The 22,581-nt window shown below is 41.0% G+C and overlaps 2 protein-coding genes across 2 annotated transcripts; both read left to right on the top strand.

The window, feature by feature from the left end:
• The first annotated feature begins 1,291 nt into the window (after positions 1-1,291).
• LOC306701845 (transmembrane emp24 domain-containing protein 11) lies at positions 1,292-4,991 on the top strand. The gene is made up of 5 exons (XM_079167265.1): positions 1,292-1,575; positions 2,893-2,984; positions 3,720-3,845; positions 3,988-4,134; positions 4,404-4,991. Exons 1-5 carry the CDS (start codon positions 1,446-1,448, stop codon positions 4,551-4,553), a joined length of 645 nt encoding a protein of 214 aa, XP_079023391.1. The 5' UTR covers positions 1,292-1,445; the 3' UTR covers positions 4,554-4,991.
• A 693-nt stretch (positions 4,992-5,684) lies between these two features.
• On the top strand, positions 5,685-11,193 carry rnf212 (ring finger protein 212; the record flags this gene model as incomplete). Its single annotated transcript, XM_079167842.1, has 12 exons — positions 5,685-5,793; positions 6,391-6,452; positions 6,574-6,648; positions 6,800-6,856; positions 6,998-7,056; positions 7,147-7,206; positions 7,899-7,963; positions 8,552-8,612; positions 9,630-9,672; positions 9,828-9,882; positions 10,830-10,899; positions 11,049-11,193. The coding sequence occupies 12 exons, from the start codon at positions 5,685-5,687 to the stop codon at positions 11,191-11,193; spliced, it is 861 nt and encodes a 286-aa protein (XP_079023968.1).
• Positions 11,194-22,581: the final 11,388 nt, after the last annotated feature.

Genomic DNA, 22,581 nt, shown 5'->3' with positions numbered 1-22,581 from the left:
AAAACAGTTCACCAAATGTTGATTTACCTCAGGAGGCCTGAAATGTCACAGAGTGTACTTCATGCTGTGACGTCCAGCGCAGCGCATCCCACTACGAGGTGGGAGTCCCATTTAATAGCCGGAACAGACACCAGTTACACGTAAAGTGACATCTTTTTTTCAGAAAAGGTTTCTTGGCGGGACAGCACCTCACCCCTTCCCACCGAGCAACATAGAACGCGTACTGCAGACGACCGATTCAACAGCAATAAGAAAATAAACATCTGGCGCATAAGAGAGCTCCTTCCGTTTTAAATGACGAGGTAGAGGAAAATTACTGAGACGGAGAATCAAGAGAAACGGGAGTCTTTCCTTAACAATAGTTTCATTAGCTTAAGTCTGAGGGAGGTGAAGTATACAGGACTATATGAGGAAGAATACATTATGGCGTGTATACAAAACAAATACCAAAAGGGTTTCTAGGAGCTTGTTTTGGTATGCTCAGGATACATGAAAAAAGTGAACTGTGTCCCCTCCACAATAATGTTTATTATATACAACACACAAGAAGATCAATACTCTTTCCACAGGAAGAAATCTGTTCAAATAGTTTTCAAAATGGGGAAGGGAAATACTGTAAGAATTAACTGATAGGTAGCACTATTGCAGAATATTAATGATGGTATAAGAGCAGTAGTATTACAAGAGAGACACCATATCAATCCATTGCAGTTTAGAACTTCAATGGCAGGTATATTAAACACGGTGAGTTAGTATTCACACTTTCTGCAAAACTACTGAAGTGTGGGAGGAGAAGGAAAACTGATTATTTGCTGACTTTGAGGAATAACTTTTGCAGATGCTAGAAAGGAGGATTTATTCTGTGTGCGACGGTTTACTCTGAAAGTGACCTCATCTAGGGTTTGCATATAGCAACTAGTGTATGTATTGGTTTGGATTAAAATGTCCAAAGACATCTGAACTCTCTCTCGTACTGTAGTAACAGACAATGTGACACTGGTAATCCGTACTGCTTAAAAAGGTTAACGCCAAAGTTTAAAAGGACAATATAATACTGTTTGAAGGGTCACAATGCCAGTTCTACTTCCATCTTGGTGTATCATGAGCACACTGTTGGATTATCTGTAGCAAGTATTCAGTCCCAATCAATCGCTATCTTTAGCAGCTTTGCTATTGGCTCCCGGTTTACCCAGTCACAAGTCGACCAGAATGTCTCGTCACACAAAGCAGCACCTGTGAGTTTCCCACACTCAAACTGTTCCCCTCATAGCTTCCACTTTATGCTATTGGAAATGTCAGTTCGGCTATAGTCGATGAAAAACACCTCAATCTTCAGTTAGAATTTGCAGATTTACAACAAAAAAAAAGAGTCAACTTGGACCAAAAGCCAAACATTGGGTCACCGTCACATGTATTGTAATTGAATAGCTCATTGTTAACTGAAAATGAGTTTGCGAGGCATTGGCTTTCTCCTCCAGTGTTACCTGATGCTGGCAGCCGCCATGTATTTTGATCTCGGAGAGCAGGAGGAAAAGTGCATCATCGAGGAGATTCCTGAAGACCTGCTGGTCACCGGTGAGTCCTGGAGAGGGAATATTCCTCCTGAGTGTCGTTTACAATCTCTACAGAGGGGATGAATGTTGACTGAGATTTGGAAAACTGTATTGGGAATTGCCACGTGATCGTTGAATCACACATTTATGTTAAATGTACCTCCGTGCTACTCTTACTTCAGCGAGTGCAAAAGAGTATTCCATTCATTGTACACACCACTGACTGCACTCAAGAGTACTTAACGTTTCCTACAATAAGTCCAACAATAAGAGAGAAATAAGAGTGTCTGTTCACTTGGGTGACATTTGTTCTAACAGTAACATGTCAAAGAATACATTAAATATTACATTGTGTGTACACAGTAAATATTTTGAATTTTAAAGTAAAGCCCAATATGAAAGTTAATTTTTCCCTCTACATGCTTAATCTACTCCTTCTTACTCATGTTTCTTTCATAACTGTTACGTGACCTGGCTGCAACATCAGGGAGACAAGACGAGTGATAAAAGTAATAGACATTTATTTAGTGAACAAATCTGCAAATCTGTAAATATGAGATCTGTGTGTCGGTATTCCTGGTGGGAACACCGTTTTTATGGAGGTGGGTGTGACGACCCCTCCCTTCCACTAGGGGTCTGTGTCCTGTTTCCTGTCAGTTTCTCTTTCAGGATGTTAATCGGCCACTGATGAGCGACACCTGAGCCTGATGTGGTGATGGCTAGATAAACCACATCTGAACCAGGAACAGGACCTCCTCTCCGACTGCTTCATTCATTTGATTGTTTGGTTTAGTTTGTTTATTTCTTCGTTAAATAAATGTCTATTTGTTACTTTTTCCACTCATCTTGTCTCCCTTATGTTACAGCCTTGGAGCCAGGTCGTAACATACTAGGCTACTACTGATCCTGAAACAGTCTCTGCTCACAACCAGCAGAGACAACTTCTCTACACAAATCTTGTGTTACCTGGTTAGGACGAGTCCCCATATGTTACGGCCTGGCTCCAAGGCTGCAACACCAGGGAGACAAGACGAGTGATAAAAGTAATAAATAGACATTTATTTAATGAACAAACAAACAAACAATCAATCAAATGAATGAAGCAGTCTGAGAGAGAGGAGGTCCTGTTCCTGGTTCAGATGTGGTTTATCTAGCCGTCACCACATCAGGCTCAGGTGTCGCTCATCAGTGGCCGATTAACATCCTGAAAGAGAAACTGACGGGGAACAGGACACAGACCCCTAGTGGAAGGGAGGGGTCGTCACATAATGACGTTGACTACTACTGTGTGAGACTGTGTATGTGAATGCACTCATGTGAGCCTGTGCTTCACCTTCAGGGTATTTCTTGTTGGAGCCTTGGGATCTGAAGGCGTTCTCTCAATCCCCTCACTTCGGCGTCACTGTGACAGTCAGAGACCCAAACACTGAGGTACTGCACTCACAGGAGTAGTTTATCATCAAGACCAAACAAACGTGTGTGTGTGTGTGTGTGTGTGTGTGTGTGTGTGTGTGTGTGTGTGTGTGTGTGTGTGTGTGTGTGTGTGTGTGTGTGTGTGTGTGTGTGTGTGTGTGTGTGTGTGTGTGTGTGTGTGTGTGTGTGATGGTACACTACAACACGGGCTGGCTGGTTTCTCCATTCAAACCAAACCCAATCGAGGATGAAATGCATTTCACAGTGTTACTAAAGATCAGTACTGCACGGTTTAAATGTTAAAAACTAAGATTCACAGCATGAGTGTCATGTTATTAGATAATTGGATCATTATTACTGATGCAAATTGCATGAACAGATATTGTAAACAGTAATTAAATGTTAAAGCTGGTTGAGGTGGAGTTAATTCAAAATACTTTTTATACTTTTGGCCGGTTAAATCTAAAACGCAGCATCATATTTATATGCTGATCACATGTTTTGTTAGTAAAATCTTGATCTGAAAAGTAACCTGCAACTTCAGTTATTAAATAAATGTTCTTTAAATGTAAATAAAAAAAGAATGCAGTAAAAAGTACAATATCATCGTCTGAAGTGATAAAGTAGCACAAATTAAAATACTCTAAATTGTACTTTAGTACAGTACTTGAGTCAATTTGACCAAACTTTGTCTCAATGTTGTTGCGCCATAGATGAAGAAACGTTGCCCTAACAGTCTTTCCTGCTCTCTAGGTTCTGATGTCCAAACGCTACGGTAAATTTGGTAAATTCACCTTCACAGCTCATGCCTCTGGTCAGCACTACCTTTGCTTCCAGACCAACTCCACAAGGTTTGCTGTCTTTGCTGCAGAGAGACTGGTGAGACCTACGGACACAAACAAATGTATTTAAAACAGAGGGAAACATGCAGCAACACATACAGTCAAGTCTGTGGATTACTGTGAAGACAAACTTGAGATTTGTTTAATAACTCCTTATTTTCCTCCATTGTGCTGCACAGAAGCTACATTTGGACGTTCAGATGGGAGAGCACTCGATTGACCCCAAACCTGACAAGACCAAAAACAACATGGAGATTCTGGAGAACAGCCTCAAACACCTCATAGATCAGATGATGTACATCACCAGGCAACAGGAGTACCAGAGGGTAAATCAGTATTTCACTGTCGCGTCTGCAAAATCCCATGATATCACAGTACGTGTGAGTACATTGCACAAGACGGAGCTCAGAGGAAAGGGTAGAAGCAGTGTGGTACCTGCTAATATTACATAAACAGCATCCGGAAATGATAGAAAGCTAGTTAACAGTGTTCGATTTATATATTTACCATGCCACTGCTAACGAGGATTATCTTTCAGCCTGCATTTAGGTAAATCATACGTCATACGTGTTGTATATTCTTTCCTTTCCTTCAGGAGAAAGAGGAGGTGTTTCGTCAGATCAGTGAGGACACCAACAGTAAAGTGCTGTGGTGGGCCGTGGTGCAGACCTCGGTTCTGCTGTCGGTTGGTTTCTGGCAGATGAAACGACTCAAAGACTTCTTCATAGCCAAGAAGCTCGTCTGATGATGACCTCTGACCTATGAGCTCTGAGCCTGAGGACCTTATAGCATGTCCAGACCTGTATCAGTGTATATACTGTAGACTGCATGCCTTTAAACACTTTAAAATCTAATAGCATGTAGGATTCAAAACTGAGTACACCAACACTGCTTTTCAAATGTTTTTGTGTGTGTGTATGATCTGTACAATATTGCCAAAAACTACAATATTTCTAAAGGGTTCTTATAAACTCTTTCTTCTATTCTTGAACTCTGTTGCTCTTAAAACCAGACTGCTGTAAGCTTGACTGACATCAACACAACTGTTTATACTTCTGTAAAAGATACATTTATAAATATAGCTTAGCTGTTTGAGCCCCCACAATAAGCAAATATGCACAATGTTTATCAATACAGAACACACACCAACACTGGATACTATGTGAAAATAATAAATGTAATTTGAAACAATGATTTGTGATTATTACCCTTTTAAAACAACACATTTAAAAACAGATCAGTAATACAAAAATGTAGTTAGTAAACTGATTTTATTGATTTGGCTCAGTTCCTTGTCAAAGTTTTAATAGATTAGTCAATACTTTGTCTACCACAGATAGCAGTTAATCTTGTAGTTTAGGGATATGTAAATTAGCTAGCTAGCCAGTTAGCTAGATGATAACGTTATTTTAGCTTAGCCAGCACTAACTGCCTAAAGTTCAGGTGAATATAGTTAAATATATTGGAGATATTTAATCCAGATAGACAGACAGTTACATCAGACAAACGCCTGTAGTTTAGTAACGGTTTATAGTTTTAACATTAATTAAAACCGATTAAAAGAGCGGCTAATAACGTTACTCTTCAGAACTCTCACAGATCCGTTATTTAGCTCCCTAGCTAACGTTAGATAGCGGTTAGCTTCACTAGCAGCGGGATACCCTATAAGGTAATAACAACATGTGCTTAACGTTACTGTAAAACGCGGTGAACCGAGTCATAAAGTTGTCTTGAACTTAACATGAATACAGAAACGAGGGTTAAAGGCTCAATGAAGGTGGCAGCTGTTAGCCAACATATGCTAACAACATACCCAACCCTGCTACAACGAGTTAGCTTAACTTGAAGCTAACCTCGTGTTCTTGCAGGTCTTCAGATGTCTTACTGGGTCTGCTGCAACTCCTGCTTCCTTTCTCCCAGTGCTGACAGAAAACTGGCCGTCACGACCTGTGGCCATGTCATCTGCAGTGTCTGTTATCAAAAAGGTACAACGATACAAAACAATCACTGTTGTGACTGTTTGTTTGGATGTGTTTTAATGGTTCAGCACCATGTCTGCAGGCAGGTTTAAAGTGTGATTAAACAGGGACATCTGTTGGAAGTCAAGGGATATTGCAGAGCTGATGACTCACTTTTACACCAGGTGTAATGTTACTAAACGGTATTTATGGTCACACTGGGTTTAATATTGTTCTTGTCCATTGCTGTATAACAGCAGAGGGAGTAAAATCTCAGATCCAGTCATATATTCAAATGCAATAAGAGTGAAATTACACTATTCATCAACATTGTTGATGTGGGGAATCTTGAAGTACACTCCTGGAAGTCCCTTTTTCCCACTCTGGGAGCCTCTAAACATATTCACAAGCCCGGGATGTGTCCCTGATGGGTCTAATGTCAGCCAAACTCTCAAGAGTTTAATTATATTTTAATTTGCTCTGGGCTGGCTTCCAGAGTTAAACCCAGGGGTTACACTTAATCCATTTTGGGTCTCATAAGCGCTTTTGTTCAGTTCCTGTATTGGATTTACAGTCTACATGTCGTCTTTTCATTTTGTCCATATATATTTGCTTTTTATTCAGGCAAACCAGGCAAGTGTTTGATATGCAGCGCCAAATGCCAAGTATCCCCTCTGTCTGACAAAGTAAGCATCCTTCTTCTCATTGAATGGCTGTGTGGGACAAAGCCACACTTTATCGCCGAATGTCTGATATCATTTTACAGACCGACTCTCATCACAGTCGTGTGACATGTCTTTGTTTCAGAGCAGTTCGGAGGTGAAGGCTCTGTTCTCCGACATCAACTCTGTGGCAACCAAACACATCACGGAAATCAGCAAAGTGTGGTCATTTTCAATCTCATCATAAAATATTGAAAACAGTCTGGGTTCTTATATCAGTTCAGTCTGTTGGTTCAAGATGATTTGAGTTGTATTTACAATATATATATATATATATTTATATATACTTGCTGTTTCCTCCTTTTTCTTAGGTTATAATGTTCCAGGCAAGACATCAAAAGAGACTGCTGACTTACTACCAGCAAAGGGTGAGAGACATCTGCATTGCTGCCATGTAGTTTGTATAAATATAAGTTTATATAAATATGAATAGATATGAACACTACTTACAGTATAATGTAGCCATACCTACCGTACAGCTGCATCAACAACCATTTTATCAATTGCAGAATGAGAATTTAGAAGAGGTATTAGTCAAGATGAAGCAAGAAATGCAGCAGATGGCAAAGTAAGATAAACCATACGTTTATAGTGCATTTTCATACTTAGTTCTAAGCTGCAGTTCATGAAAATGTTTTGATTTTGTCCCTTTTAAAAGGAAGCTGAATGAACAGAGTGCCTACATCTCTAAGCTGGAAAACTCTCTTCAGCATCAGAGGTACAGCATAGAGTCGATCCTTTTATATTGATTATATGCAGACATGCTGACGTTGTCATAATGGGATTTATTTGTTACAATGTTATGGAATTGCAAGATTTGAGACCTCTTAAAATATATAACAAAATATTTGTAGTCAATCTTTATTTGTATTACTTGTAAATGTGATCTATAGCTGTCAGGTTTTCCTACTTTAACAGCCACTGTTCTATAGCTTTAACTGTCCTATCCTGACACATTTTTACTTTCCAAAGTGTTTGCTAATAAGCATTTGGCTTATGTTTCCCATTCTGTAGACGCTCTTTCCAGCATCAAACTGGACTAAATGATCTCTGGAGCTACTAAAACCTGTAATGATTTGAAAGAAATGGCCTCTTTGCATTTGGCAGCACTTCAGCCTCTGATGTTTTTATAACCAGCTGGCTGTTATTCCTCTCTGCTCACTAGGTGTCACTTCTGGCACGTCTACGTCAGTACTGCAGCTAAGTCCTTTTTAAACATTCTGTAAAACACAAACCCAAAGGTGGAAATACTGGAAGAAAATCATTTGTCTTGGCTGAAATGCAGCTTAAAGGAAGAAGAGTCCTCACCTTCTCTCATTCCAGGATTCAAACCGACAACTACGTTATTAGCAGCTACGTCTGCTACGTCTACATCAGCTGATTAACCAAGTTTATTACTGTTTCCCTCAGTGCCAAAGTGTCTTTGATGCCGCAGATGAGCCACAGTTCCTACACTCCGCATGGACAAAAATCAGGTAAAAAACAATTTCATCATTTTGTGTCACTTTTGTATTGGTGATTGCAGACAGTGTTATGTTGTACTCTGCTCACAGTAGGGCTGGAGTCGAGTCCAAGTCTGAGCAGATCAGTGCGTCCAAAGACACAAATACCTTTTCAGTATTCTTCATGTTGTCTTACTGTTGTTCATAGTAAGAGTCAAATGTGTCATAACTTCAATCATTCAACACAGTCCTTCGGATTAAGAACATCTTGAAATGTGATAGGTAAAGAAAGTAATGTAAGTTTGCCAAAAATGTTGCATTATTTACTAAAACTGAGTATTACTCCAGCCAAAGATGACAAAAGAAAAGAAAAAGGCAAGTTGGAGATAATAAAAAAAGGTATTTTGAGACTAGACAAGTATTAGTAATATAAAAAGATTACATTTCCAAAACGGCACTGCAGACCAATCAAGACTACTACTTGTTCTACAAAACTCTTTTATGAATACCAGTAAGAAAAAAGATAAATTAGGCCACTTTTCATACATTCCCGGTATGACCACTAATCATCATTCATAGAGTTTGGAGGTTGTTAATGTTGTTTCTCTTGTTTGGTGTCAGTCCTACAGATCCAGTATAACTCCCCCATGTCTCTCTCAAGACACTCCTCAGCGACTAATATGTGAGTATCGGCGCCTGCCTCACTGTTCACACCGTATCTCTGAGCATCTCTTCCCCTCGTGTTTGTCTTTGCTCTGCACTTCCTTACTCCCTCACCATAAGAGAGAGAATGCAGGAGGTAGTTCACAGTGCAAACAAGCGATATCCTGAGCTCATTCCCGCCGTCTTATGTTAGCTTTAGCTGCTGTGTAGCTTTGCCCTGCCCTGCGGTTATCTACACACACACACACACACACACACACACCTGAGAAAGCTAAGCTTAGCTCGGGTTTAGTCAGGATTCCCTGTTAGGTTTCCGAGACACCGTTGACACAGGACTGATTGTCTGCTTGTGTTTAATAGTGCAAATGTTTTTTTATCCACTGAGACTTTAGATTCTTTTACTGAGTGAGTAGATGACGGACAGCGGATATTAACCCCATTTACAGCATTACAGCCATGCCTGCAGGGACAACTCTGTTTTCATTTAAAAAGTAAATTGATTATTTAAAAGGAATTTTAACAGGAATTCTTTTCAAAATATTTCGATTTTAGTTGCTGAATTGAATTAAAAATATATATTTTACAGTTGTTTAGAGTTGTTTCGGTGAAATGCATGATGTTTTCAACAAATAAACAAGCACGTTTGATATACAATGTTGGACAAACAATTATCTAATACTAGTCTCAAAATACATTCTTCCTCAAAACCAACAAATCTGTTTAGAAAACTCTTCAATGCAGAATTTTCCTGAATCATATACAACTGAAACGAATGATGATGCATTACAATGAATTTGTCAAATATAAATGTATGTGAAGGCTTAAGATTATCTCATTCTAGATTTGTTAATTATATAAAGTTTGTGGGGGAATTTGTTTGTGCGCTCTCCTAAAAAGTAAAAGGGAATATCTGCACTCTGGTTACACAGTCATTCGGTTCGTTCTAAAAAATAAAAAAAAAAGGTTCAGGCTCCACTGCAGTGCTCAGCCAAGTGACACTAACAGGACTAATGAAGCGTGCTCTCATGTCTTGCAGCACTGAAAACATGGACGCGGATGAAAGGAGTCTGTTCAGAAAAGTAAGTGTCATTATTTCACCTGCAGTCAGCCTCCACTTCTGCTTCACAGTTTGTGTAATGTAACGTATGAGAGCCGTCAGGATTATATAGCCTCCTCGCAGAAGATCAAGCAATTTTAAAATCATGATTCGTGCTTTTTTCTCTCTGTCTTTCAGCCTAACACCGTCCCCAGACTGTCCTTAATCAGTCCTCCACAAGATGGACGAATGGGTACGAGCTTTGCTCCGCCGGTCGTAAAACATTTGTTTTTGGTCCTCACTATAGGAAGACGTTTTTTTCCCGTGTCAAGTTTAGCTCATAACCTTTTGATCTGCGTCAGTGATTTATCCGTGCCATGACTCTGTATAACTCATTATACCAGTGAATTCACGCTCAGGTGTTTGACTCCAAGCACTGATCCCATATGTTGTGCTGCCTAGGATACAACACAATAAAGCCTGTCTGCCAGAGGTATGCATCCAAGGTTGCATATGTATAAACAAGATGTCACGTTGACACAGACATAATTGCACTTTAATCACCTGACAAAACCACCTTGTTCGGTGGTTATGGACTCCACGGTTGACCACCCACAGGGATTAAACCAATACAGATGTTGGCTGTTGTTGTGTTTAGGATTACACCTACTGAGCTCATTCTCTTTGATTATGTTATTTAGTTCCTAAAAGGATTTCACCTCCATTGTGGCAGATAAATTAGGCGACAGCCGTCAAATGTTAATCGGATTGTGCAGGTCCTCGCTAAATCTGTGTGCGCGTTTGCTTAGACAATTATTGTATTGAAGGAAATCATAATATTTAACCAGCAGTAGCAGATGTATTGGGCACAGACAATTAAATGTATTGTTATTGCTAGATAAGGAAGTCATGTGCCACTTTTGTTATAAAGCTCTCTGTAGCAGAGGATTGTGTGCATGTGGTGGGTGTTTTGCCCTGTTGGTTAGCAACATCTAAATGTGTGTGTGTGTGTGTGTGTGTGTGTGTGTGTGTGTGTTTGTGGGGGATGATTCACCCATTTATCTTTCAGAATGTGATGGTAGAAGAAGCACATGATCCTATAATGACCCAGAACTATCTCAGGCATTTTACAACCATTATAAGTTATTATATCGGTGTGAGCTGTGTTAAAGATTAACGTTGGATCATCTTTATGTTTAGGCACCATCCCTCACAGGTCGGCCAGCCACAACATGTTGGCCAACCATTCAGCTCGCTCGGCCACAGTCAGGTGACTCATTTCATCCATTAAAGACGATGAAACCAGAATAATGGAGAGGCTGCAAATGCATCTGGATACTTTTAATGAATTGTATATTAACTCTCTGTTCCTCTCCTCTTATGTCCCCTCCTCTCCTTTCCTCTCCTCTCCTCCCTCAGTCGTTTTCAAGGATCTCCGAGGACCCAAGATATTTCCTACGGCCAGAGCTCTGGATGGAAGTCTCCCTTCTTCAAACCTCTCTCCGCCTTCAGACACAACATGTCCTCCCTGGTCAGCACTCCTCCGAATCAAACGCACACATAAACTGTCATGAAGCCTTCAGAGGAGATACACCAGGCCACTGACGTGTGTGTGTATAGAGCTATCTACGTCTCTCGCAGCCATAAATGAGTCACCAAAGAGTTTGTGTGTTGCAACCCTGGAGTCACAGGTGAAATGAAATGTATTCGGCTTGTATTGTACTTTACATGGACTCTAGATTCTGTTTTGTTGAATTGGCTCACAATCAATTAAAGTGATGAAATAATGAGTCTGGTGTGCTGGTTGAATGAAACATGGTGCACAGGATCTGGCGTCATGTTGTCAACAGGTCACGTTATCCACTAGAGTTGGGAGTTGTTTAGCCGTGTTGTTTTTCAAAGTGAAGTACTTTCACTAATCCAGCAGAGAGACCAGCAGGCCTCAACCCACAGAGCCTTACAAGCTGCTTCGCCGAAGGCACAATTTGATGCCGTGCTCGCTCTGCTGCGCCAGCACCTGTTCAATTTACAAAGATAAACTGGGATTACGCTCGCGGAAAAATACGTCCCATTTATTGGATTCAACAAGGCCTTCAAGGTTGACAGACAAAAACGCTGCAGTGACATCAAGAAAACCCTTCAGGCAGCGACGGAGTCCACTTCCCCTCAACGATACAGTCTCCGCACTCCCGGGCCCGCTGCTCGTCACTGCAGTAACATGACCCGTGATTTCACCCTCCAATCTTGTTACAAAACATCTGCAAGTGAAGGCAAAAGCAAAGTGTAGCCATATAGAAACGCGATATCACCTGAAGTCATCTCAAGGAAAAGCTGATGCGGTGAAGCGGGTGGCGAGGACGGCCAGATGTGTTCAGACAGGTCGATCCTCTCTTTGTCGACCGGCGCTTTTGCCTCTATTGTCCCCGGTTGTCAGGGTGTTGAATGGTGTCTATTGAAAAGGGCTCAGGTGTGACTGTGTGTGTGGTTTGTTCTGGGTTTGTACACGCTATGTTCAGGCACTAACCAGCATGTGTGTGTGTGTGTGTGTGTGTGTGTGTGTGTGAAGTTAAAGGGTATTGTACAGAGTCAGTAGGCCTGATCCTCCTCTGTGCTCTAGTGGGATTTGAAGTCGTTTCCTGTTTTTTAAGGTCCACTTAGAGAGAAATGGCTCCCTGGGGCAAACTAAGCTGTCATGGTGTCACACTCTGACAGAGAGAAGACTAAATCAGATTCATCTCTCCCTTATGCCCACACACACACACACACACACACACACACACACACACACACACACACAGGGTCATCGCTTGCGCTGTATTTTTCACAAGTGTTGCACTTTTCTTTTGAAATAGTCACACCATTCTCAAGACATCTCCTTCTCCCTCTTTACCTCTCTTCCTCTCTTTCTTAGCCCTCTGCACACACACTCTCTCTCTCACACACACACGCACACACACACACACCTCTGCATGCCTCCAGGCTGTACAAATGAGCCCTGCCACTTCAGAGAGCTAAAGAAAACTATTCTGATGTCAGTAGTAATTATTCAGCAGCGTGTTCCCACAGCTTGTCCACCCCTCCCTCCCTCCATCTCCATCTTTCCGTGTGTGTGTGTGTGTGTGTGTGTGTGTGTGTGTGTGTGTGTATGTGTGTGTGTGTGTGAAAGAGAGGCTTCTCTCTTAATCTGATCCAGATTTCACACTTTGTCACTCAGTATTTCACTCTTGTACCTTTTGGTGCTGTAAGTGTAATCCCCTCTAGGCAAGACGCAACATGAACTAAATGATTTCACACTGGAGCTATTTGTCTGTCTGAGGTCCACAGAGAGCGTTCCTGTGCAGGCTTACTGTGTATAATCACTAATGAAGATTTAAAATGTGCCCAGAAAACGCACACATTTGGATTCATTTTAACATATTTGTATACTCTGAAACCAAATCTGTATTACAATGTGAGAGTTATATGTTTCTGTGCTTTTAGTTTCCTCTTTTGAACCAGTTTGAGGATCCACAATAAACCAAATATGTCTCATGTAGATTAATTATAGTTAATTATGTAAAGCAGTGCACGATACATCTGAGGGTTGATGACATGACCTACAAGGAATTATGTTTGCTTGCTTTTTGCTTTACTGGTGACATACTGAAGAGTTTTACCTCTCGTAGATTAAAAACCTATGAAAATTAAACAATCTATATGGTATAGTATTATATTATAATGAAAATTGTTTTGCTGTGTCACAATTTTACAAAACAACTGTCATTTAAATTAATTAATGTATACATTTTTAGAAATCTAAACAAAATGCAAATATTTTTGTATTCAATACGTAACAGTGGAACAGGGTTTCACCACTTTGTAGATGGTGTTGCGTACATTTCCTCTATCATAATATATTGTGCATTAATATCACAAAATATACTGTTATTTATATTAATTTTAGGCATTTCACCCAGCCCTAGATGAAATGTAATTTTCACGAGTACAAATCATTCCTTTTGCAGCTGGCAGAGTGAAATACTTTATAGAAAATATGGAAGTAAATTGGAGTTGCTGTGCGCTGCACTGACTTGACATTAAGTCGGTCGGCCTATAGGTGGCACTATAGTCTATCTCAGCCTAGTTTACATCATGATAGCTCCAGCATGCATTCCTCTGCTGTGTGTGAAGGCCTTTGGACCACAGCTGCCTCTGATAGGGATCGACAGGATGAGGAAGGGACACACAGACACACACACACACACACACACACACACACACACACACACACACGTCTGTTCACATCTGCTGCTTTTGAATAGGGTGAAAAGGATGACATCGAGGAATTGTTGGACGCACAAGGCAGGAAGTTTTGTTGCAATTTAGCAGGAAAGCGGAATCGAGGGTGGTTTACGAGTCAAAAAGGAACAGGTGAGGATGGGTGACCTGGACCACTCATATTCTCCTCAGTACGCACACACACACACGCACACACGCACACACGCACACACACACATGCACACACACAGGCATCCCACATGTGAAGGCAGGCAGGCTGTTGCCTTTGAAGGGGCCCGGCCTCCTCCAACTGTCCCATGCATGCTTGAGTGATGTCAGCACGGCTGTGGAAAGATTCCTTTCCTGTCACACACACACACACACACACACACACATGCACACCACACACTTCCTTATCACACACAATCTCTTTTTACACACCAACTTGTCTTGCCTTCTTTACTACTTTCTCAAACAAATGCAAACACACACACAGTTGCTTGCATAACACACACTCTGACTTTCTTCCTCTCCTTTTTTGTCTTACACACACACACACACACACACACACAGACAGAAAGAGAGACACACACTTGGCAGGATGTGCGGGGAGAAAAAGGGGCCGAAAGACAACACCGAGATTAGGAGGCTTTTGTCACGGCTCTGTGGCAGACTTTAAAGGCCTTGGCTCCCTTCCCCTCTGCCAGATTTCTTTCTTTTCTCACCCTGTCTGTCCACCATCCCTCTCTTTTCACGGGGGGGGGAAGGTAAACATTTGGTACACAGAGACAGAGAAAGGGAGGAAGGATGGAAGGGAGGGATGGGTGGAAGAAGGATGGAAGCCGCCTGTTGCCCCCTTTTAGCCTCGGTTTTTGTGTTTTTGTTTTCCTAGTTTTAATGGCGGCTTTGTGGCTGTGTGGAGGATGAGTGGAGAGAGGGAGAGGTATGCAAACAGAACAGAGCCTCAACAATGCCAGCCAGGTGTCTGTGTTGTTCCTATCTGTGTGTGTGTGTGTGTGTGTGTGTGCATCTAACTTCCATGTGCAGATGTTGCATATGCACTCTCAGTTGAGTGTGTGTGTGTGTAGGTTCCGATGAGTAGATGTGTGCATGTTTTTTCCCCCAGGTGCGTGTCTGTGTGTTTGAGCCCTTCATGGTCACTGACTCCATTCACCTGAGCCGTCCTTTCACAGTGAAAAGGCAGTTGCTGGTAAAAAAAAAAAAAAAAAGAAGCTCTTTGGACAGCTTCTCTTCATCACCAACCACAGCTGCTGTTGACTCAAGCGCCCAGGAATCTCCTTCATGGGTTCACACCCTTTTAACCAGCCAACCGCACACCAGGGCCCTCTGAGAGTGAGCAAAAGGTCCTGCAAGACCTCAAGGTCTGCAGGACTAAACATTTGCTCTGGCAATGGACAGGATTTGGTCAGAATGCAGCCATCTTATTGGTCGGAGGACGGCTGCAATAGAGAGGAGCAAACCTTCACCCATTATTGTGATGCCTTACTTACTTCAATAGTGCTCACTGACTCACTGCAACAACTGGACTTGCAAAACCTGCATTTTGGCAACTACATACACATCCCATTATTTCTGATGATTGAAGTCTCTCTGCACAAAACAGTGACTTTAACCCAACAAAGGGTCCGTCCTTCATCTCAACAGCTCAGGAATGTCCTCACAGCCTCCTGCTCAGCCAGCCACACAGTCGTACACACTGAACCCCAAAGGCCTTCAAAGCCACACACTCCAAAAGGTTCAAAGTTTCATTCACAAAAAGTTTCAGTGAAAATGTACGACACTGAGTTGAACAGATCTCTGCAAAACAACGAGAACATTTTTCTGACATGATATCTCCATTGACTGAATATATAATTTGTACTGAACCATCAACATCCCACTGGAACGCTAGTGTGAAACAGGCTTATCAGATTACAAAATATGAAGGTTAAACAACATGATGATATTTATCATGAATAAATAAATAAATGTCTGTATTTGAACCAAAACAGCCCCCAGAATGCATTTCAATTCTGTAGAGATAGATAATGACTTTTCACACATTCTGATGTGGATCTCAAGAGCTCAAGATTCACCTTCAAGACTGAACAGTTTGAGGATTTCTGTGATGGATTCACATCCATTTACATCGTCATAGAATCCGGAAAAGACGGCATATCTTTCTTGATTTATTGCTGTTTGTATTCATCTTTTATACTTAACAGAACCTCAAATATACTGTGTGGGGTCTTGTTGGTTCTTATCATTCAGGTTGTCTTAAAATTACCATCAAACCTCCATTACCTTTACATTATACATGAGAAATGTAAACTCAGGACTTTTGATGCCACAAGCCAAAGTCATAAAGTTTCCTGATTTACACGACCGATTTCATTAAACTCATTCAACCGTCCTTTAAAATCTCAGTGGACGAATTGAAACACTTTACTTAAAATGGGTTTCTATTGATATATAAAATAAAAACCACAGTTCTCAACATGTTTAGAGGTTCTCTTTAAACAGCGTGTCCTGTGAAGAGCAGAACACGCTTTATAATCAAATAACACACCTTGTGACATTACACTCAAGTAACCTTGTGGATTGGTCCACAATGTATTTTGTTGTTTTCTAACTCATTTGGATGGTCGCTTGAGACTTCATGCATGTTTTAAGAGGATAATCGCTGCTTGTTTGTGTAACAGGACACGGCCTGATATTTCACGTGTTTATTGACATTTCTACTGTGTGTTTACTTCTGGGCTTTGACCTCGAGGGAAAACTTCTGATCTCAATGAGACTCTCACCTGGTTAAACAAAGGTTAGACAGAGAAACACAGTGTGCTGCACTAAATTATTCGTTTTTTTAAATTGAAAGTTGCTCCATTGTTAGAATATTTAAAAGATTTTTATTTATTCCTTGAAAGATAAAAAGAAAGAAAAATCAATAATCAATGAATTTCATCCAAGGATCCAAATGACAAATGAAGAAGTTATCGGGCCTCTGCGACGTCTTCCCCTCCGTTCCTGTTTCTGCACATTTCTTTCCCGTTTCATTCGACACTTCCACACTCTGCACTGATCTCCTCTCCATTTTCTCAACACATCTGTCAGCGGCTCAGCTCTGTGTCATCCTCCTCCTCCCTGCTTCTCTTCATCTTTTCCTCCTCTGGCCCCCCCCCCCCCCCGACTCTTCAAGTCAATCAAATTCACAGGGGGAACAGAGGAAAGCAGGAGAAGCAGGCTATCATCTTTAAGATAAGGAAAGAATGAAAGTTAAATGTCATGCCTCGTACAGTTGCTTTTATCCGGCCAGTTTTAACTCACACAAACACAAATGTAGTACGTCTGTCACAGCTTTAAATCCTACGCACACAACCTCTGCTATTTGTTTATCACCAGTGAAGCTTACCAGATGTATGGAAATCCAGCGGATCCAGGATTTGTAAATCCCTGGGTTAGATCATGTAGTCATGAGTAACTGTTGACTTTGCAACAACATCAAAACCATAAATTCCTGTGAGGGATTTCGCTCCTCGGAATTTCTTCAGGGTTTCTTTTCTCAAACTTCTCCCCCCCCCCCCCCCCCCCCCCCCCCCCCCCAGGCTCATAAACCCGTTATTTCAATCTTCAACTTTACAATCCACAACGTTTTTAAACAGTGTTTCCATATTAATGATCCTATGCTGGTCAAAACATCCAACACATGAGGGGGGAAAGGGTCCGGTCCATTGTATGTGATGTCTGATTCAATTTGAATGAAATGTGGGGAAACAAGGCAAAGGAATCGAAAAGATTTTGGGGAAGTTTAATTTAGCTCCTAAATAACTCTTTTTAACAGACTTTTAATCTAACTGCCTTTCAGTGATGTTCAAATGAAGTTATACGGCATTGCCACATAAAATAATGCCTGCAGCTACCCAACATTTACTGAATCCAGCGTTTTAGCATCTTTCTGTGCATTGTTTCAAGTATATTTCCTGCAACTTTACTGTTTCCAGACGCTCCAGCCCCAAATGTTGGCTCAAAGGCCCTGAAACGTTCAGGTTTCTAAAATACCTTCAACTTTGTGTCATTTGCTCTCAGTCTCTCTGACTGGACCGTCAAGTCAGTGGAGCAAAAGATCTATTAGTAGGTAAATATAGCCATCTTTAGGTCCACTCTAACATTGTCATTGGGGTTGTTCAATGCTACTACTACTACTACGACTACTACTACTACTACGACTACTACTACTACTACTCTATTCCATAAAGAACTCTAATATATTTGAGTAAATGCTCCTCTGTTGGCCTAATGTTCAATTCAGAGTATTGGAGACCACGTTTCCTGATCATTGTTGATCATCAAATCCCTGATTTGCAGTTGGAGAAGCCCAGATCTTTATGGCATTCTGATTTAAAAATAGCAGATTTGAACAAAATGTGGTTTCAGAAAAATCAGACAATTAGTTTGGCCTGTTTTTAGGTGGCATGAGTGAAAATCATCCTCAACATTTGTTGTGTTATTGTTTCAGAATGATAAAGACAGTTGGAGAACAGTTACGTTACAAAATAGGATGTCGACTCAACAGGATGATGTTTTTCTTGGAAGCTATCATGTTTCATCTGAAATGATGTACAGTTGGTGAGTAGCTGGAACATTTAGCAGCTAAAGAGTCGGATATTGTCCTCACACTTTGGTGGAAACCGAGCACATTTGAGCACAAACTCAACTCCGAAATTTCTCCAGCTGCTGGAGGTGTAAATAGGCAACAGTTTTAGCCACATCTACTTTTTAATATAATTAATGTATTGCTCTTTTTGTGTTTACAGCTTGTTCTGCTGCCCCCAAGTGGCCACAAAAAGTAATTCAAACTGCTTTAACATGTTTGTTGGAGGTCAAAGAGCCAAGTCAGAAGTAAAGATGTCTTGGATGACGAATGCCTGCGCTGACAGACGCAAATGCTCAACAGACCGACTCTAGCACCACCTACAACTTCATGCACTCCGCAGACTCCGCAGAGTTCTGCTTTCAGCTGTTTATTATCATCTTATTCTGCTCCCTTGTCCTGCCCTGTGTCCGCCTCCACCCCGTTTGCAGTGCCCCGTCCTTTCAGCTGGCTTTTCTTTCACCGTCTTCTTCCCCTAAATGAGTCAGAGAGGCAGAGCGAGATGCTGAGCCTTCACACCCTCCGTCTGCACGCACCGCAGCCGTCATCCCTCCAGACGGACATGTTGACAGATGAAACGCCGGCTACAGTTCTCACAATCGAAGGGCTGCAACTATTTAGAGGACACTCACTTAAAAACATTCCCATGGCACTGAGAGGTATTGTACTGGACTGGAATCTCTTTCTGTGATGCGTCAGAAACAGGCAGAAAATTGTTCGATAGATACAAACACTGTTAAAATGCACCGTCCTGCTTTGATTAGATTCAATCTTTAAGAACAAAGACTGTAACATGTTGATTTGACTTTTTTAATGGCACCAATAAAATGATTACAATGGGAAAAACAACATTTTTAACCTAAATGACAATAGACTGTACAAGATTGTCGATACAAAGATTATCGATAAAATTTCGTATATTCCGTCCGTACGTATAAATACAGTATCTTACAATGACATGAACATGGTATTTGCTACATAGCTTATTACTTATATAACACAAAATCCACTCATGCAGTATAATGCCCAATTATATGAAAATAAAACATGTTTAAAAGAAAATAAATTAGAAACACAATCTCTTTTTTGAATCTTGAGACAATTTAGTATTGATGATGTTTAGAGGGCCAATGTGTTGCGAGAGCTACTGTTTGGACCAAAACAGTCTCACTAAATGATCTAACGCTTACTATATTTTCAACACTAATGTCGTTCCATGTACATGCTAGTGGTAATACACAGTCTACTGGCAGTCGATTAGCTTTGACACAATAAAACTACACTGGGTTTCACTTGTAAAACAGGTGAAAAAAAAAGGGAACTGAAAAGGTAACGACAGTTTTCACAGAAAAACACAGCGCTGGTTGAGGAAAGTGTAACAGATCGGAAACTTTTCCACAACTCCAACATTAGAAGCAAAAATTAAAAAGGAAAGGACACACTCCAGCTGTTCAGGGCGACTTCGACGACAGACGTTTCAAAACAGAAAAGATGGGAGGACAAGAAAAACATGCCAGAGGGAAAGCTAATAATGCCACATTTCAAGACCTATATTCATATTGTTTCTGGCGAGGAAATCATTTTTGATATATGTTATTCTTTGTGATCTGATTTTTTATTTTTATGTATGTATTTGAATTGTTGTACAGGAAAGAAGAGAGGAAACTGTGGGAAAGAACAAGGTCACAGGCTGTCTTGTTGGGGGTTTGAGATGCACATGTTAATTCCTTTAGTTGAATATGTCTGTGTGTGTGTGGCTCATTTGATCTGAAGGATGCATGTTTTATAGGCTTCACCTTATTAAAAGTCTCATTCAGAAAGTGAAATAATACAAAGAACTTGACAGGTTTGAAACAAAATCAAAATGATGCAAAATGTGCAATGACAGAAAGTTTGGAAAGGCTTGAATAGTAGTTGGGTCATAGAGGAAGTAGCCATATGTGTATTCTTGTGCATTTTCCTACTTGAGTTTAAACATTAATGTGCAACAACCCATGCTTAAGAACGACCACATGTGCAACTTAAGTTACCAGGTGATTTCAATATATCACTTCCTGTCACATGCTTGTTAAAACACACACTTGTAAAGTTCTCACTGTTGTATTTCGTCCTGTCGAAGGTCTGCAGAGAGAAACACTTATGCAATCGACGACATGACGAGCCAACAGTTTCTTTCATATTTCACATTTGCGATCTTTTTATGCTTTATACATCTCGGGAGGGAGTCACCCCTCTGTTTCAACCATTACGTTACGTCACATGGCGTGAGAGTGCTGTAATGTTAAACAGCTGATCTTTCGTTTCTATATAGTGGTTAGATTCATGCGCACAAAGGAACAACAAGAGGGACACCTGAGAGAAGGTCAGTTGTGACTGGCTTTCAACTGAAACAGTTTGTTGGGGCAGTTTTCCAATTAGGTTTGATTCGTCTACCAGGAGAAGTGAAAACGCAGTGATTCAACGACAGAACTACGAACAGATCATTCAAATACAAACCAGGTAACAAGAGAAGGTGGGAATCTATATGTCTCCAAAACCCAGCAAACTATGGTTCTGTAAAAAAACAATACTCTTATTTCACCAGTTTTGCAGATGATTTGATGCTTTAGTTGTTTCTTTAGTTGTTAGAAGTAATCTTTAGATTTTGGATTTTAGTGCGAGTGGAAACACATTTTATAGCCTAAAAACTTGATCATGATCTTTGGGGTTTTGGGGATCCGTCATACCTTTTGGTTGTGGGTCTTATAATCACCTCACAAAGCGGACCATAACTTCATCTCCACTCTCTCCAACTAGAGCGCATGTTGGCTTAGAAACCGGCTTTCTCCAGGATCATTTATACAGTCTACTAATTGCTTCACTCATAACAGCTGCAGGTGACCTCCCTGTTTACAAATCAAAGGCCCTGAACACCCACACAGGTGTTTTCACTTAATCTGGCTGATTAGACCTCTGCTCAGGATGAAGCCAGGAGGAGCGATGCTGGGAAGTCTACCAAACCCAATGATTTAATAAGATTTATGAAGGTTTCATTTGCCCCACTCGAAAAGATGCAACAAAACTACATGAGAGTAAAGGAAATATTAATCAAAAACACACGTGAGGGCTTTGAAATGGCATTAACACGAGACCAAACTGTAATCGCATAGAGAGAACGTGCAGCATCTTCCATTTTCCTGATCCGGCTGACAGAAAGCTCTGCAGGTGAGAAGGCAGCTCTTAATCCAAAACTTTACCTCTTTAGGTAAAAGCTCGAGACAACAGATGAGTCCCTCTGCTTCGTAACAAAGCGTGTGTGGAGAGCAGAGCCGTAGGTCGTATTGTGCAGCGCTTTCGGAAGAAGACTTGAGGACTTAAAGTCAAAGAGTTTAAGATGAAATTCCTCTCTTTTATGTCCTCTAAATCTCACAAGATTAACAAGAATCTGTGACATATCCAATGATCCGACAGTGATCCATGAAATCTGGAAACAATTCTTAGAAGGCACCACTTACACCGCGGCATTGTTGATGATCCCTTTGCGCTGTTTGCTTAAGAGGTTCAACGTATGACATGGAGGAGAACTGACATCCTCCGTCTCTCTCTTCTTCAGTCAACGAGCATCAAACAAAGTCGAAAAGGCGAGAACGTGAAACAGGAAACGACACCTTTTTCTCCAGGAAGTAAAAGAGGCACAAGCTGTACTTAGTCTGGAGGATCTCGCACTGTAGCTGCTTCTCAAATCTATCTACGGAGAGAGAATCATGCAGTCTGAACTCAGTAGCCCAGTATGACATCACACAGTACCCAGATAGCAGCTGGACATTTATCAGAACGGCTGGCGGCCCGGCAGAAGCAAAAAGCCAGCAGCCTTAATCCTTTGCAGAGGGTGTGGACACTGTTTGCCTTGATTCGTGTTTTTTATGGCTCAGTTGGTCTGACGCCTGAGATATACTCTGAAATTAGGCTATTACATTACATACATGCTATATTTCTCTTAATAGATCACCCAGGATGAAGTAGCGCGCTAAATGCCATATAATCGTATTCCACTATATACATGAGTAG

This window comes from Pholis gunnellus, assembly GCF_910591455.1.
Source record: "Pholis gunnellus genome assembly, chromosome: 10".
NCBI lineage: Eukaryota > Metazoa > Chordata > Actinopteri > Perciformes > Pholidae > Pholis > Pholis gunnellus.
Note: the sequence above shows the minus strand (reverse complement) of the source record. Positions and strands in the feature narration are given on the sequence as shown.